Source organism: Talpa europaea, assembly GCF_964194135.1.
Source record: "Talpa europaea genome assembly, chromosome: 14".
In the NCBI taxonomy this organism is placed as follows: Eukaryota; Metazoa; Chordata; class Mammalia; order Eulipotyphla; family Talpidae; genus Talpa; species Talpa europaea.
The window spans coordinates 38,788,820-38,807,913 of record NC_140082.1 but is presented as its reverse complement, the minus strand read 5'-3'; the positions used below and the strand labels follow the sequence as shown (position 1 = coordinate 38,807,913).

Here is a 19,094-nt window from a genome sequence, read left to right as displayed (position 1 = left end):
AGGTGGAGAATCCTTGTTCCCAGTAGGAGATACACAGGGCTCAGGACCATGTCCTTCCTCTCCTCTTTAGCCCTGAGGGACATCTGACCTGGGGCAGAAGAAGCGAGAAGTCCAACCACACAGAGATACACTCAGAAGTGTGAGGGGAGAGGGTCTCAGGACACAAGTGAGCAGGGCCTGGAGGCACAGGCCTGGAGCAGACACCTGGGACTTGGCTTGCCTCGGAGACAGCTTGGATTTTTGTGGGGTGATCACCCCCAAACTTGGAGGTGTTAGAGATGGCACCAATATTGGAGATGACCCTCCAATATTTACCAATGAACAATGCCATCTAAGAGACGGGTCCATCTAGAAAACTTGAATGTTAAGTCCACTGGGTCAGAAGGAAAGGGAACCTGATAAACACCATCTGAAAACTCGAAGGTACTTCAGAGGGCTACAGCTTTACCCGGTTTCATTGCTCCTTAATTAGTTCAAACCCTTCAGAATATTTTTCTATTGCCTCCAGTCACACAGTGGGAGGCAAAGATAATTAAATCCTCCTGCTAACAGATAGGGTGCAACAATCTTCTGGGAAAATTCTCTTTCTTTCCAATGCTCCCTCTTCCTCCCTCTCTTCTTTCCACCCTTCATTTCTTCCTTCTCCCATCCCCCTGCATGCCTGACCCCTCTCTCTGCAGCATGCTTCATACAGGCTAATGTTCCTGATTGGGGGCAACATAAAGGACAGTGCAACCTTGTTCAGTGAGAACACATGGCTTAGACACCCCCAACATTCCTGGAAAATAGATAAACTCTTGTTAGTGTCTTGTCTTTTTATTCTTAGACCAACTAACTTTGTGTTCTGTTTCCAATAAACTTAGCGTCTGTTTCCATGACAAAAAGATGTAGTTGAAGAGACTAGAATAAAGATGAGGTAATTGCCTTGAGATAAAATGCAGTGTTGACTTACTCCCACCCCCACCCCCAGAGAAAGCTTTTGGGCAATTAGTTGCTGGATTATGACTTAATGATCAAGAAGAAACCAGAAACATTTAAACAGCTTTGACTGGGAAATCTGATATTAAAAGAATTCAGCCAAAATATAGTCTTCTTTTCCTTTTTTATGTATTTCCTTATAAGCATCACCTTACTGAGAAGGAAGAATTAAGGCATTTCACGAGGACTTGATGAGTTTAATTTTGTGGTGCCTGTGAGTTCTTCTAGACTGAACACCTACTTGTCTCTAAGTGAGAGAGGGACAGTGTCCATTGGTCATGGATTTTCCTTTCCTCTCCATTTAAGGAGGGATGTTTGGTACAAACCAGTCAGTGTTGATGCCACACACAAGGGTCAGTGGTGAAATCTACCCTGCAGTTTGTGTTCTACACATAACAGTTTAAGCCAAGGATTTGAAATCAATTGTCCATCGTGCTCCTTAGTGGGCACGGTATCAGCTGCCATGCATCTTCATGTGTCTGAACACATCCCTGGAGACATTTCCTCAACTATATATTTCTCTTTTTCTCTGTAGCAATTACTCAGATCAATTCCTTGAAATCAGATGATAATTCACCATCTTTCTTCACAGCACGAGGTTTCTTCTCAGGGCTGACCAGCTCATTTGTTCCCACTCATCTCCCCCATGCCCTGCTGGGTATAAATAAAAAGACCCTGCTTTTAATTTTACAATCAGTATAATTGCCATTCAGAGGAGAAAGTAGAAAGAAAACTGTTTGGAATTCGGGGGAATAAACTCTGTATTATGCTTCTATGCAGCCTCCGTGACTTTGAACTTCCCTATTGTTCCTTCTATGCTGAATAGAGAAGATTCAACTATGTTAAATTGTCCGGATTTATCAAGTGTAATTGGGGAAATAGTGCTTAACTTCCAACTTTATCTGACTTGACTCAATGACGTGCTTCTTTATTTAAACTGGAGCTTGACACAGCTGGGTCAGAGGAAGCTATCCTTACCTCCTGAGGTCACTTTACGTTCAGAGCAAAATGCATGCAGCAAAATAACATTGCATGGTCCACAGCTCAGAACAATTCATTAATGGTCCACAACTTAGAATGATCCACTGCTGAATTAATCAACACCCTCATATTTTCCCTGATAAGATAGACCAGGCCACATTGTCCACTAGGGTTTGACCCTGAGAACAGAGCTGTTCTGGGTTGTTTTCACAAAGTTTGGCATTATCAGACTGCCAGTTCTCACCCATTTTCAATAAATAGGCATTTTTTTGCAGGATGGTTATAGATCCAAGACATTTGTGGAATGATTAAAAGCTGCATCTTAGCTTAAATGGGAAACAAAATTTGCAAAAGCCATAGCTTCTGAACATGTTTTACAAAACAGGCTAGCAAAAGAAAAGTTGAAACATAAACACTAGGGAACACTTGTTTCCTGGGTATCTATTCAATGAATTAGAAAATAAAACAATTTTACATGAAAAGATCATGCCCCTTCACAACCTTGCCTGGACACAGAGCTCTCCCCACACCCCATGACTTTTGGAAAACACTTGGCCTCCTGGCCTTAGAGTCTGTGCTTCTTAAAAGTGATAACAAACATCCCTCCCTTCCCCACTTCTTAGGGTTGTAGCCATCAACTTGATCAGGGATGTGGACATGCTATCAAACTTGTACATGTTCCTACTGAATGAGAAGTATCATTATTAGCAGTCCCTTCAAGAATCACTTTCTCACAAAGCATCAGACTTTTTAAATAAAGTAGCAGAAATGTTGCTGGACCACTTGGCCAAACAAGGTTGTCCAGGCTTTTTGTTCCAGAGGGTGGGGTGAGTAAAATACTGCGTCTCTTTCTTTCCCAAAACCCAGGGAAATGAAGGGATTTCAGAGGGAGTGAAGCTGTAACCATGTCGTGAACAGCTTCTAGCAAGAAGTAAAGAGGAAGGGGAGGGTGTGTAGGAATGAAACAGAAAGGGCGAAAGCAAAACCCCAAATAACAGCACACAGAGCTGTCACGAGGGATCTCTGTCTGCAAGGATGAGCCAGAGATAGCTCGGCGCTCAGACCTCAGTTCCCAGGGCAGGGACCTGCTCCTGAGCAGGGAGCCTCATCAGTTATTTTTTTCATTAAGTGGCTGCTCCACTAGGCCACCCTCTCTCCCCTTGAAGAGGAAACTGAAAAGAAACAGTGTCATCCCTGAGTGGAAACGGAGAATGTGACATGGAAGGAATTGGAGGTATAGCCTGACAAAGGTCTGGAGCCTGAGGGGATGTTTCCTTTCTTTGTTTTGGCATCATTGTCACTCACTGATGATCAGGCCTTGCCCATCTCAGGGGCTGCCTGAAACACACAGGGGCCAGCAGCCTTTCCCTCTGGACACTGACTGGCCTGATGGGAAATGTGAAAAGCTGCCCATCTCGGGGCAGAATCCATGCCAGTGCTGGTAATATCTCATCTTTTATTCGCAAAGTGATTATCCAGACAAAAATCATAAGCAGGATAGAAGAGAAAGATTGAAAATAAACGAAGAGGGCCATTGATCAGAGGACTCACCCAATCGGAGAAGAGAGAACTTAGCGATTTGCTGATGATTGGAGAAAAATGTGAGGAGACATCATGTCTATAAAACATGAAGCATGTCCCTTGAAAAAGGAACCTGAGTACAAGACAGATGTTTTGAATAGTAAAATAGATTGCAAAAATCCAAGATGTTAGAACAAAAGGGAGCTGAAGAGCTGGCAGATAAACTTCAGAAATTTCCAAGAACACAGAGTAAAAGGACAGAGAAGAAATGAAAAAGGAAAATTAAAAGAGAATTAATTAAAATATTGAAAATTCTACAAAAATGTGAATAGACCACATGGAATTTAATGAAAAAAAAAAAAAGACACAATGAAAAAATACACAAGCAAAGAGCTTAAACACGTGAGGAAAGGTAAATGGCTTAGACCTAAAGATTTTCTCATGAAATCTTAAATATCCAAGTTGAAAAGAAAAAGGCCCTTTTCCCTTTTGGGGCGAGAGTGGGGTGACCCATGGAAAGAGAATGTCAGTCAGACATCATGTTTGTAATTAGAACTATTAGATAAGAGGTAATAGAAAGCCCCCGGCAAAACGTTATCTGAAAATAATAGCTTAGAATTCTCACCTTGTCAAGAGATTTCAGTAGTCTGAATACAAAACCAAGACACTTGGACACACAGGACTCTGCACATAGGTTGATGATGGCAGCTCTTATTTTGATGTGGGGTTTCCTTTTTCAGAACCCCTTTCCTATGGTTCCCTGCCAGAAGGTGCCTTAAACTTGTGGCAAGTTTTTGGGTCTCGGTGGCCCTGCGTCCTGCCAACACTGTTTGGCTGGACATTTGCTAACAAGGGGATGTTTAATTTTGGGTGTTATTGGGCCACTAATATCTCTTTTCTCCATGCACACTAATTCTATTAGAGAGACATTCTGGAGAGACATTCCACTGACAGAAACAAGGGATGGAACTTTCCACATATCCTGACCACGTAGATGCTGTTCAGTGGTTTTCGACTCTTAGACTCCCTGGACAGACAAAATATAAAGGAGAATTATGGGGAAGAAATACTATCAGTTATGATAGTATAATATATAAATTATTTGACAGTATAATAGATGATAATATAAAAACGAACTTATAGTAGAGGGAAGTTGTCTAGGAAGGAAAGGCCCACCCTCTTTAATTTGCAGAACAGGAAGTAAAGACACACCATCTAAATTTGATAGTATGAGAAGCGAAAGTTTCAATATATTATCTCAAATTAGAAACACTGCAGCTACAATAATGAAAAACAAAAAGTATCAAATTTTAATAGCTCAAGTAAATAGATATTTAGAATTGAAAATCTAGAAATACAGACCCAATATATATTTAGAGTCACAAGAACAAAAATTAAAAATGAGTAGAGTTGATTGCCTCTGAGGAGTAAAGAGAGGTAAGGATAGGAGGGAGAATGTTGCTTTCATTTGTAAGCCCTCTCTTATTGAGTTTTATTATTTTTTATTTTTTATATTTAAAGAGTAAGCTGTTGCCTTTATTTGTTTATATTTTTTTGTATAGAGGAACTAGGGTGTAAGCCAGAGGTGGGGATGGGGGTGAGAGGATTCACCAGAGATAAAATGGGGAGCAGAACATGCAGATTTACTGAAATACACTGCTGAGGGGAGCAGCTGGTGAGACAGGAGAGGTCTGCTGCTCCATGTGTGTCACCTCCCTGGCTGGGGATTGAATTTAGGCCTCAGGCTATAGGGGTAACAGCAATGGGGGGCCCTCTTACTGAGTTTTAAACAATGACTGTTATTTTGATCATGGTAAAAACTGTTTTGTTCCTAATTGTATATTTTTGTTATCATATTTCTCATAATGGCTCCAAAATTGTCTTAGCCTCATAAATGAAAAGAATTTTACATGAGCAAATTAATGTGGAGGAACTGACATCTTACCTAAAAATAAAGGTGGTAACTGAGTTATGTTCTATTTAAAAATAAATGTAATTTTACAACATTCTAATATATACATATATGTATATAGATCTCAACTGGAGTAGGATGCATTACTCCCTCTTAGAGCTTCGTAGGCCTTTGCTTAAATTACTGAACCAGAATTAAGATTAAATAGTACATCAACTTTAAGTAAATGAACATTTAAAAAATTTTCTATTAGTGATTTTGCATATTTCTCCCTAATTTCTTTTTAACTAATATATTTATTAAATTTTCTCTTTATAACAGGAAAGTAAATTTCAGTAGTTTTTCTTCAGTGTTCATGAATTACCAATTAGTCAAGCCTTACCTTGTTAAGTTCTACTTTTGTGTAATAAATTTAGTTCATTTAGGTAAATTTCCTGCATATAAAACAGTATCTTTTCTGGCAACTTTTAAGTACCATTTCCCATAAGTCTTTGTAAAATATTACAGTTTTCCAAGGAAAGTCTGGGAGAAGATTTTTCAAATGAGACTAGTATTTATTTTTAGATTTTTATTTTATTTTTTATTGTGGCAAAATTGGTTTACCACACTGTGTATGATTTAGAGGCATAGAATCACACCCTTCAGGGCCTCCCTCGTGGCGCAGCGGTTGAGCTCTGGGTTGCGAAGCTGCCCGAAGCCTCTGCAGCGCCGGTTCGATCCCCTGCAGCCGGCGAGGGTCCCACATGGCGCGCAGACCTCTCCTGCCGCACCCTCTGTTCCCCTCAGCAGTGTATTTCATCAGTCTGCCTGTTCTGCTCCCTGCTCTGGTTCTGGTGAATTCTCTCACCCCCCCACGCTTCTGACAGTACCCAGTGCTTGTATAAATAAATAAATAAATCTTAAAAAAAAAAAAAAAAAAAGAATCACACTTTCAGAGTATGTGACCACACCACACAGTCAGGGAGGAGTTTGTCAGGCCTTCCAGAATTGAGTTTCCCAAAAAGTGGAAAGAATATGAACTACTACAGTTCCAGAGCTGGAGAATATTGAAAAACTGCTTGATAAATCCTACTGTAAGGAGCTTTGAGCTTGGAAATATGTTGCACATGACTCAAGAGACTTTGGTTCATGCCTTTTCTCCGTTCCCCCTCATACTTTCCCTCTTTTCTTTCTTCTCTCCTCTCCTCTCTTCTTCCCTTCCCTCCCCTTACCCCCTTCTTTTTCTTCTTCCTCCTTCATAGTCACGGATCAAAACAAGATGCTAATTTGAATTATATTTTCCTGGAATCCACTGGAAAAAAATCTATGTGACAGTCCAAATTTTACAAAATGCCTAAGTTGTTTCATATGGTCCTACAGCTCTGCTCACACCACTCTTTCACACTTCTCTTTTACATTGGATCTACATTAAGTCCTATCCCTACTAGGGTGTGAGACTCAGGAAGGCAGGCACTTGGTCTCTCTTTTCTTGTTCTCTCCTGTTTTCCAGGCTCTAGGCTGAGCTGGAGCACATGGCAGACTCTTGGTAAGTAACTTGGAATAGAAGAGTACCATTACTAACAGCATCTGCTATGTGCTTAGCAGGGCCACGCATCTTTCGGTGAGTGTGGGAACATATTTACTGTCAACAGGCATCTGAGGAAGGAGTTCTGTTGCCCTATTAAAAGTGGGAATTGAGCCCCAGAGGGGGCTGTGACAGTACAAAAATCACATGGCCAGTTCAGGTGGAGCTGTGATTCAAACTTGAGCATTGCTGTTCACCTGAGCTGCCTCTCCCTGTCCTCTAGATCATTCCATCCTAAGCAGGGCTCTGTCTTTTCTGGCCATCCTCTCCCACTCACATCCCCTTTCCCCCCCCCCAGCCTTGCAGAACAGTACCCAGTATTTAGGTGCTTTGGAGCAGTGGATGCTGCCACTTGGCTGATCACAAGCATGGGCATGGCCAGCAGTGATGAGCCTGATGGGGTGAACTCTTAGCTCTCAATTTAGAATATTTCATGTTCCACAGAGAGGAAGTATATAAAAGACAGCAACTGTTGGAGGCTTAAGTAGAATGCAAACTACCAACAATGAGGGTTCATTGAATTACCTTTGACCTAGAAGAATATTTGTATAAGGTAAGTTTTACAATGGAAACATTTCATGTACTTTCTCTTACTTAGCAAATCAAACCGTGAGGAGACATTGTAATTTCCATTTTATTGAAGTGCCCCAAATAAAAAGGTTAAGTGTCAAGTTCTGCACTGAAACTCAGCCTGAGTGCTGATCAGTTTTGTTCCCGCTCCAGTTTTCTTGTACTTGGCAATACAGGAGGAGCCCTGGGGTCTAGAATGATAGGGAAAATATGCAACTGTATGTTTTTCAATTGATTTTTAACATAAATATATTTGGATAACAGATAGATGGTCTTTTTCAACTGCTGGATTTTTGTCTACTCATGCAGAGGCGCACGCACGCTTGTGTGTGTGTGTGTGTGTGTGTGTGTGTGTGTGTGTAACTTAACCCAAAAGTAAACTTTGTTTTTAATCATGCAAACTTTGAAACTAAAAACAGTTGAATTCAACCAACCAGTTGATTAGTTGTTACTATTTTAATGTTAGTCATGAGATGTTTTCACCAAAACTGATTGTTTAAATCCAACCTGGCCTGTAAAAGCAATCACAGACTTGACCATGAGTGTCCCTGTCTCCTCCAGGTGTTGTCATTCTTGTGTCTGGGAATGGAATTCCACCTCTGGGCAGTTAGGAAGAACGCCTTGACAGGAAGGGTTAGTGAGTCACCTGGAATAGGGTTCATGGGTGCTGTGCTTCCCAGCAAGGGGACTCAGAATTCTCCAGGTTGGTAGCTTCTCTGGCAGGGCTACTTCCTTTCCCAGAAGAAAGATAGAAGGGGATAACACATCAGAGAAGGAAGCCTCACCATGCACTGGAAGGAACTTTGTGGGTGTGGGTCTAGCCTTGGACTCTAGCTCTTACAAACACCTACATTGTATGTTCTTTTCCAGGATGAGGGTATGGAAGATGCCTGGTGGGAAAGCACCTGACCAGTCCACATCCCATTGCTCTTTTTTTTTTTTAAGATTTATTTATTTATGCATGCAAGAGCTGGGGTGTAGACCAGAGGTGCTAGAGGGTGAGAGGATTCACCAGAGACAAGTGGGGAGCAGAACAAGCAGATCTACTGAAATATACTGCTGAGGGGAGCAGCAGGCGAGACAGGAGAGGTCTGCTGCACCATGTGGGTTAACTCCCTGGGTGGGGATTGAATTCTTGCTGCAGTAGCTGCTAATAGCTTCATAGTGATGAGACTAAACCCCTGAGTCACCAGGGAGGCTCCCTCATACCCCCACCCCATCACTCTTAACAGGAATCAAGGGACACTTTTGAGGACTAATCATTAGGAAGTTATAAGGCAACTTCAATATGGCTGGCTGGTCCTATGCTTTTGTCATTGCTCCATCTCTGTCTTATTTTTGTTTTTCTTTTTCCAGTCCTCTCAAGGAAAAAGGAACTCTTTGGCTCCCAAGATCAGGCAAACACCACATTTCCTCTCCTTGCAGTTGAGACTCCCACAGGAAAAGCCTAGGTGGTTACCTCTGGTCATGACGATCCCTGCCAGGGCCTTGTGGCGGCGGTGTACCGACGTCAGGCCCACTGTCAGCTCGCGGAACTTCTGCGTGACCAGCTGGGACACAGAGTCGGCGAATTCCTGAAAGACACAAGCACCAGCTTCTTTGATGGCTGAGCAGACGATACTCCTGGCCTCCCCTCCAAAGCTGTGTCCCAGTACAGTGTCTGAGGTCACCCTGTCACTGAGAGCCCACCGTCCTGCATTCACTGTCCCGAGAGCCTGAGGCTGCCGGGAGACTTACATCACTGCATCATCATGGCCTGAATTCTGAGGAATGGACCCCAGCATGGCCCCAACCAGAGGCCTATCTATGGAACAAAATCTTCTAGGGAAACACTCTACTTCCTCTCTCTCCTGCAGCTCAGAGTTGCAGGTACAGAAGTTCCATCACGGAGAACTTGTCCTGCAACATCTCAGAGGAGCCAGAGAGCTTGGCTCACATTGGACAATCCATTCCCAACTTCTACTCAGCATTGCAGAACTACTTCCACACACCCCACACATCTAGGCCCTTCCTGGCAGAACCCCCCTATTGCTCACTATATGATCTCCTTTCTTCCCTTCCTTATAGCACGCACACATGCACACACCGAGATACACCACACATGTGCTATATACACATTACACATCCACCTTCACATTCACCTGTGCACAGACCTGTAGTACTACAGCCCACAAAGCAACACACACATGCCTACCCACACATATACAGGCACACACAGACACATGCACACGTGCACATGTAAACACACACAACACACATACCCACACATACCCACTCACACACACAGATACATGCACACCTGTATCCATGCATGCACATGTGCACACTCACCCACACTCACCTACCCACAGAGAGATGCTCATACCATACACAGTGATGCATGCCTATACATGCACTGACTGCATGTACATACCCACATCTCCATACATGCACAATGCAGGCAATAATTCACACAAGGTACACACATGTGCAAAGCAACACACCTCACACACACATATGCATGTGGACAAACATAAACAAGGACACACACGCATCACACATACTCATATGCCAAGATAATATAATCCTGGCTGGTGAGTTTTCCTAAAGTGACTGATATCTGTTAAAAGAGCACATGTAAAACAACTAAGTGCGTTTGGCTCAGAGAATGATAGCTTCCTCATCCTCCTCCTGCCACCCCTAGTCCCTGCTGATAGACAGGGCCTATCTGTAGCAGGCAGTCTGGGAGGCAGAGCCTTTCACAGGCCTTGGAGTCAGAGAAACCTGTGTGAGTCTGGTGGGTGAGTATTTAAAACCTATGAGCCCTGTTTTTCTAATTTATAAGGTAATCCTCTTAATTTCCATCTGACTGTGCTTTTGTGAGGATTAAATGTGTTAATGCATTTTAAATGCTTAACACTGTGCCTTGCACTTCTCAAGTGCTCAAAAAACTGTGCCTATTTTTCTTCCCCTTTCATTATTATTATTATTACCCTCATAACCACCATTATTATTCCCCCAGCTGCTGTGGGCATTGACTTCCTCTTTTTGTAGCCATATCAGAATATCCACTTCTCCATAAGGTGGCAAACAGCGACTTTTTTTTTTTTTTTTGATGGAATGAAATTTCATTTTCTTGCCAGATATGTTTGGATATTATGCTACTCACAAGAACAGGTCTCAGATAAAAATAAGAAAGATTATAAATGAAGTGACTGCTTTTGCTCTATTTGTAGGCAGTAACGTATCGAAGGGAGGGAAACAAACCTCCCTCCCAGAAGCCGGAAGCCTGCTCCTTCTTGGATGTAGGAGGAGTGTTCCTCTTCCCAGAGCCACCTCTGGCTTCAGGCCTTTCCCTGCGCTGTTGTGGCCATTCTCCCTCACCCCATGCCCCCCACCCCGCCTTCCAGCTTATGGATGCCCTAGGTGATATCTGCTCCTGTCTTTACATGGCTTCTCTTCTCTCTGAGTCTCTCTTTTTCTGTCTCTCATAAGGACCCCTGTCTTTGGGATTAGGTTCCAATGGATAATCCAGTGTGATCGCTTCCTCATTTCAAGATCTTTGACTGCTTCTCTTCCTCCTATTTTAGATTTAAAGACTTTATTCATGAATAAATTGGGCAAGTATAGTTTATTATTTTCCTAGTTCTTTCTATATAGTGTCAGGGTGTGAAGGAAATAGTCCACACCCTTCTGGATTATTCTAGGCTGGCAAATAATCAATCAAGAAAAAAGCCAAAAAATGCCTCCCTGGTGGCGCAGCGGTTGAGTGCTGGGTTGCGAAGCTGCCCACAGTCTCTACAGCGCCGGTTCGATCCCCGGCCACCTGCGAGGGTCCCACATGGCGCGCAGACCTCTCCTGCCGCCCGCTGCTCCCCTCAGCAGCGAACTTCGTCCGTCTGCCTGCTCTGCTCTCCCCTCTGGCTCTGGTGAATTCTCTCACCCTCCCATGCTCTGACTGTACCCAGTGCTTGTATAAATAAAAAAAAAGAAAAAAAAGAAAAAAAAAGAAGAGGAAAGCCAAAAAGAAGTTTAATAATAATCTATATGCCCCCTGGAGGCAAGGATCCTTGACTTCTTTGTATCTGCAAAGACCCAGCCACAGTTTCTGGGATCAGGATATGGATAGCATTTGGAAGCATGCTCAATCCATTAACCTTATCCGTTGCTCTTCAAACCTCATGTAACTGGGAGGGTCTGTTTATCACAGAACATGAATTAGTTGATTTCTACAAGTTGTAGGAGAGCCTGACCTCTTTACTTGACTGAGAAGATTTACTGGTTAACCAGTCTTTGGGTGGGTGGGTGTGGGGGGGGGTGGCTGCAGATCTGGGTCAAGTATACTGGCTGGGAGCCTCCCTGGTGCCTTTGGTCAGGCTTTATTCTCCCCTTGTGAAGCTGGGGTCCCTGACAAGATATCATCGCCCCTTCAGATTTGGAGGTCAGTGGATGGGGCTACTCTGAAAAGGAGGTGGAGGGGAGATCCAGTTGTCAGACTTCTAGGGACACAACAGGAGAGAGGCTGGAGCATCATGGGAGTCCCAAGAGACCTCCTCAGCATCACTGTGTTTTGAACAAGACACTCTGAGGAAAATTTTCAAAGGACCAGCGAAGCATCATGGTCCCCAGTAGTGGTACCACCTCTCATCCCAGAGCTGGGAAGAGGAGCTCTGTGCTTGAGGAATGGGAAGGGATTTCTACCCAGTCTGAAGGAGGTGCCCTGGCTGATGGGGTAGGTGGTGGGGGTGTGGTGTATAGGAAGTAAGGGTTCCCAACTAGTTCAAAAGGGGATGCTCTGTGGAAGTTGATTTTGAGGTGATTTTGAAGGGAGAGTGGGATATGCCTTTCCTTTTGCACAGGACCATGTCTTAGGCCCAAGGATGAAGGTCAATCCTTGCCCCCAACTCCCCTCCTCCATAAAACATCTACACATGAATGAGAATCAAGTCCTGACCTTTGGCACAAACCTGGGAATTTGAATGACAGGGCTTCCCTCCCCTCTGGGGTTACCCTGGCATCCTGTGGGGTCTGCTGAACAGGTTTACCTCCTGTGGGTTGCTGTGCAGAGTCAGTTCCTGGTGGCTTTGTGTGCACTAGGGCTTGTCCCAGGTGTTTCCTGCTCCAAGGGCAGGCAGAATGCCTATCTTTCCTTGTCCAGGAATTTTTAAAGATGCTGGGCATTTGCTTCCTGGCATCACATGAACCAAGAGCTATTCTTGTATCTTCAATTGCTGCTGTCCTTTTCTTTCAGTTGTGGAATTGTTATAGGACAGCGACTTATTTCTCATATTTGTTTTTTTATGGTATACAAACAAATGCTCAAAATAAAATATGGATGGACTTGTGTTTATCTGATATTTTTAGGATCTCAGTATTTTGGAGAAATCTAAAACTTTAAAGTATATATTCCGTTTCATTTGACAGAAATGCCTGCAAAAGAACAGCAAAATTTCCTAGAGTAAAGTTAAAAAAAATTGAGGTATATTTGACATATCACATTCTATTAGTTTCAGGTGTACAACATAATGATTTAATATTTGCACAGATTATAAAATGATCACCACAATTAAGTCTAGTTAGCATCTGTCCCCATCCATAGATTTTCTTGGTGATAAGAACTTTTAGGATCTACTCTCTGCAAATTTCAAATGTGCAATACAGTACTGCAACTGTGGTCACCATGCTGTACATTCTATCCTCAGGACTTATTTATTTTGTAATTGGAAGTTGTAACCTTTGATCACCTTCACCTATTTTGCTCACTCCCACCCTTTGCCTCTGGCAACCATCGATCTGTTCCATTTTTATGATCAGGGTTTTTTTTTTTTTTTTTTTAATTCCACCTATACAGGAGATCATCTGCTATTTGTCTTTCTCTGTCTGACTTATTTCACTTAGCATAATGTATTCAAGGTCCATCCACATTGCTGAAAATGGCAAAATTTTATTCTTTTTTTATGGCAGAATAGTATCATTTGTACATACATTTTCTTTATCCATTCATCCACTGGTGGACACTTAAACTGTTTCTATGTCTTGGCTCTAAGTAAGTAATGCTGCAATGAACATGGGGTGCAGATATCTATCTTTTTTTTGTGAGACCCTCGCCAGCAGCCAGGGAATGAACCCGCGCTGCAGAGGCTGCGGGCAGCCTTGCAGCCCAGCGCTCAACCGCTGTGCCACCAGGGGAGGCCCCAGATAACTATCTTTTTGATGTGATTTATTTGTTTCCTTTGGATTAATACCCAGAAGTGGGATTTCTGGTTAACATGGTAGTTCCATTTTAAATCTTTTGAAAACCCTCCAAACTTTTTTCCATAGGGCTGCACCATTGACATTCCCACCAATATTCTATCAGGGTTCTCACGTCGCCATTCTCCTGACAGTTGTTTTTCTTGTCTTTTTGATAATAGCCATCTTAACAAGTGTGAGGTGATATCTTTCATTGCTGTTTTGATTTGTATTTCTCTAATAATAGGAGATAATAAATATATTTTCTGTGCCTGCTGGCCATAGAGATGTGCTTGAGGAATGGGAAGGGATTTCTACGCAGTCTGAGGGAGGTGCCCTGGCTGATGGGGTGGGTGGTGGGGGTGTGGTGTATAAGAAGTCTTATTTGGAGGTGAGTCTATTAAAATTCTTTGTCTTTTTTTTTTTTTTGGTTATTGAGTTGTATGAGTTCTTTCTATATTTTGGATATTAATTCCTTATGAGTTGAAAATATTTTCACTCATTCCATAAGTTGTCTTTTCATTTTGAAAATGGTTTCTTTTGCTGTGCAGAGACTTTTTAGTCTGATATAGTCCCACTTGTTTATTTTTGCTGTTGGATCAAAATCCAAAAAATCATTGCCAAGACAGATGTCTAGCAACTTACCTCTTAAGTTTTCTTCTTAGAGTTTTATGGTTTTAGGTTCAAGTCTTTAATCCATTTTGAGTTGATTTTGTGTATGGCATGAGATAGTGGTCCTGTTTTGTTTCTGTTTGGTTTCCCCATATTATATTCTCAGCTCCTTTGTTAAAAATTAAATTACCACATATGTTCTGAGCTCTCTGCTTTGTTCCATTGGTTTGTGTGTCTGTTTTTATGCCAATACCAAACTGTTTTATTACTATAGCTTTGATACGTAGTTTGAAGTCAGGGAATGTGATGCCTCTATCTTTGTTCTTTCTTAGAATTGCTGTAACTAATCAGGTTCCTTTGTGCTGTCATACAGATTTTAGGACAGTTTATTTTATTTCTATGAAAAATGCCTTTGGAATTTTGATGGGGATTGCACTGAATCTTCTTTTTAAAATGAAGTTTTCAAATGTCCAAGAAGTGATGAGCCAGCCAATATCGGAGACATCTTGTTGTCTCATGTCTGTCTGACAGCGCTATTAATGTCCTCAGAACAGGATGTCTCAAACAACTGAGTAATTACGTAAAATACACAAAAAATCAATTTCACTTTGGAAGCCTAGAAACTGTTCTACTTCATTTAGAGGTGCAAAATAGACGTATTATCTACCAGGCACTGTTTTCACATTATTATCCCATTTGATCCTCACCAGGAAAGAATGGACTATTGATGCCACATAACCAAAGTCAGAGGGCCAGGAGGTGGCAGTGACAGGATGTGAACCAAGCAGCCCCTCCTTACTGAACTAGCCACCAGATGGCTTTGAGGAAAAGCAACATTCTTTCCTCAAGAAACATTGCAGGTTTAGCTCCCTATGTGGGTTCAGTCGGGACCAACCCCATCCATAATAAAATGTGGTTGAGTGCACGCTGTCATATTGAGAAGGCAGATTGCCCAGGAAGGCTCCCCTGGCGCCCCAGGCCTGCATCCCGGGATGCTTTGCACCCATTATGAACTAATTAGCCCTGAGCCTCAGCCTGTCCCTAATGGAGCCATTTGAGGAAATGCTGAGGCAGAACAAATCACACTGTGGTTGGATTTCAGTATTTCCACAGATGAAGAGTTTCTCTGCTCACTTTGCCCAGCCAGGCATACACAGCCAGTGGACTCCAGGTGGGTTGTGCTGTTCAATCCCCTCCAGGGGTGACAAGGACCTGCGCTCAGCAGAGGCAGCCTCAGATATAACAAAGGCCTGTGAAATTGCCAGTGGAAGCTCCCCTTGCTGTCTCACCTTCCCTCCCTCCCCACACCAAGAAGCTGGGACCAGCTCAGCTGTGAGCACTGAGCCAAGAGCACTAGGAGGAGGGAGACACAGAGGCAGCTGCATCAAGGTGGATGGTGACTGCTCTGGTGTAGAGGAGTCACTTGGCTCACCCCAACATGCCAGGCATACCTCTGACCCTGGGCTAAGCCTCACAACCTGTTTCTCAATTGTTGTGCCATACCCACCTTCTGGTCTCTTAAATAATGTCCTGGCTAAAATAATTTCTGTCTTTCACCACTTGGAGGTTCTCTCTCACTTCTGCAGGCCTCTGTGTTAACTGGTTCTAGAATGTCTGTGAAACATCTATTTGGGGATTTATTTATATTTTGTCTTGCAGACTTGCCTCACAGAGTCACATTTTGAATACAAGCACCCCAGCCAGCCATGATGTGTGGGAGGCAGGGAGGGCCGGCCTTGCTTCTGGTCGTCTGGTTCTGCTATAGTGCAGGGTGGCCCTCCACGTCATCAGAGACCACGCACAACTTGCATGGACGACTGGGTGTATGAATCAGTGATGGCCTAAGAGCACAGAAATGACTGGTGAACCCACAAACATTTCCAGAAAAACTTGCTTCTTTTTCTTCACCAGGTGTTCTCAACACTTTGTCTCCAACACATGCTGTTGGTCTGTGAAAGCGGCCATAACAAAACATCACAGATGGGGGCGTGAACAAGAGACATTTATTCTCATGGTCCTGGAGGCTGGAAGTGCAAGGTCAAGGACCAGTAGAGCAGGAATTCCTCTGCGCCTCCTCCCTTGGCCTGTAGGTGGTGCTATCTCTCTCACCCATCTCTTGTGGGTGGAGGCAGAGGGAATTCTCTGGAGTCTCTTGCTATGGGGTTGCCAGTTCTGTCACATCAGCCTCCACCCCATGACTTCATTGAACCCTCATTACCTCCCTGAAGGCTCCATGTTTCAAAGATAGTTCCACTGGTTGTTAGGGCTTCAGCAACAGAGTTTTAGGCACAAAACACATGAAACATGATGAACAAACATCCTTTCTGATAAAGATGTTGTGCATTAGTTTGGATGCTACATTTTATTTATTTTTAAAGGTTTTATTTATTTATTTTTGCATATACCTGGGGTGTAGGCAAGAGGTGGGGGGGGCCAGTGGGGGGCAGATCAGGCAGATCTACTGAAATATACTGCTGATCTACTGAAATACACTCATGGAGAAACTGGTGAGACAGGAGAGGTCTGCTGTGCCACGTGGGTTAGCTCCCTGGCCAGGGATCGAACTCAGGCTGCCTCAGAGGGCAATTGCAGTGGTAGTGCTGAGACATAGCCCCTAGGCCACCAGGGAGGCCCTTGGGTGTACTTTTTATAAAGCACCTCTCTCTCTCCCTTTCCCTGTCTCCCCTCTTCACACAGTCCTGCTGTCACACCCTCCCTTCCTCTCTCTTTCTCTTTTTCAACCTCCTAGCTTCCCCTCTTCCTGATGCCTCTCTTCTTTCTTCCCTCCTTCCTGGCTGGGTGCAGAGATTCCAAGGAGAGCTCAGGGTGGCGCTGTAATACGAAGAGGCCAGGGCCACTGAGTAACCCTCCACTGACAACTGTGTGACTCTGTTCATAGTATTAAACCACTGAGTTTTGAGGTTGTAGGTTACAGCAACAGCATTATTTATTCTGAGTAATAGAGGAGAGGAATCTATTATAAAAAGGCAAATAAAACCTGACAATCAAATTAAAGAAAAGCAAATAGTGCACAAACCCTTGTACTTTATTATGAATAGCAAAAGACTTTGCACCATACCCCACCACTGATCTCACACTTGCGATGGGGCTGGATACTCAGCCAATCTAAAGCTGACCTGTGTGCCGGTTTAGGGACTCTACTGGCCTGGGGGTAGTTCTCTCTGTGGGGACATGCGGTGGGGATTCCAGACATCAGGGATCAGTCCCTCTGAACAGACCTACTTGCAACTGAAAAAACAACATCTCTGGGGCCTCCCTCGTGGCACAAGGGGTTAAGCACAGCACTGAGAAGCTATCTGCAGCCACTGCAGCATGAGTTCGATCCCCTGCCATCCAGGGAGCTACCCACATGGCGCAGCAGACCTCTCTTGACTCGCCCACTGATCCCCTCAGCAATGTATTTCAGATCTTCCTGTTCTGTTCCGCATTCTGTCTTTGGTGAATCCTCTCACCCTCCGATCTCTGGCCTGTACCCCAGTTCTTGTATGCATAAATAATAAATATATCTTTAAAAATGCAATCTCTATATTTAAGTGGCCATTTTTGGGACATTACTTAGGGACTCTTTCATTTTTATCAGTGGTTTGTGATTCTCCATGTGATAGTACGGAGGAAGTACCATACTATCTATGCTTTTGTGCACTTGTTATTTCTTCCTGGAGAGGTGAGGCTCTCAGGACCCCAGGACTCTTTCTGAGAATCTGTCTAAACCCCTACAAGTCTGTGCACACCTATGCTAAGAACAGCAGCTAAGGCAGGACCAAGAGGCAGCACTGAGCTGTGGGATGTCACCCCCAAGTCCTCAGCTTTCCTGGTGCCCACTGAGGTTGTCTGGAGTGTGGGGATGGCTGGATGCTGAGGTCTGGCATTTGCCTCCCCAGCCCTTGGAGCCAGTGAATCCATGAGGACCATTTTTTCCCCTTCTAAACAATCTCTTTTCCTATAATCTTCTGTTCTCTCTTTTTATTTTTTTAGGGTTCCTTGACATTTATATGAAGTGTATTTCTCAATTAGCATTTTATAAAGGCGACTGTAAAAAGAAAAAAATACAGATTTCTTTAACTTTTCTTACTTTGGGTGGTGGACTATAATTAAAAGGTAGAGATATTTAGTTAGCTGGCTAAAATTTATCTCCTTGATATTAAGCCAGTATTACTTGCTAGGGCTGCTTTGAAAAATCTTGCTTGTGGTTTTGTGAAGGAAATTTATGAAGTTTATGGACTGTTGATGTGTTGAACTATGATCCTTGGGTTTTCTGGTTTTAGAAATTGAAGAAGAGAAACGAATAACCACCTCCATGAGAAAAAAGAGCATTTATCACAGAGTCTCAAGTGGTCTTCTTGCAGACTGGCAGGGGTTTTTGAGAGATTAAAAGTTTAGATTTTAGAACAGGGTTGGAAGCCCGACCTGGGAACTTTTCTGCCCTGCATCCTGCCATCCTTAGCTGAGCCTCCTATCCGCCCTCTCGACGCTCACTGCATCTACAGCAGCACAGCTATTTTAAGTGATTGGTTTTTAATTAGATCACGAACATGATTACAGCTGTGCATAGTTTTTCATAGCTGAATTTGTGTATGTGAATGACATTGTGGTTGATTATGTGGGGTGTTGGAAGCTAGACTGAAACTTAGAATTCACGTAGGGAGACATATACTTACTGTCTAATTCAACACTAGGGATTTTTCATGCTTTAATCACTTGGGATTTCATATATACAGTCAACTT

General features: G+C 43.2%; 1 protein-coding gene across 2 annotated transcripts in view; it reads right to left on the bottom strand.

Annotated features, from left to right (window-relative positions):
* Positions 1–19,094, bottom strand: part of ADARB2 (adenosine deaminase RNA specific B2 (inactive)) — a gene marked incomplete at both ends in the record, with an annotated part of 448,147 nt that overhangs the window by 51,572 nt on the left and 377,481 nt on the right. For both annotated transcript variants that reach the window (XM_084254372.1, XM_084254373.1), the window contains one exon: positions 8,986–9,100. In XM_084254372.1, the coding sequence (XP_084110498.1) occupies positions 8,986–9,100 (115 nt within the window). The remainder of the gene's footprint in view (positions 1–8,985; positions 9,101–19,094) is intronic.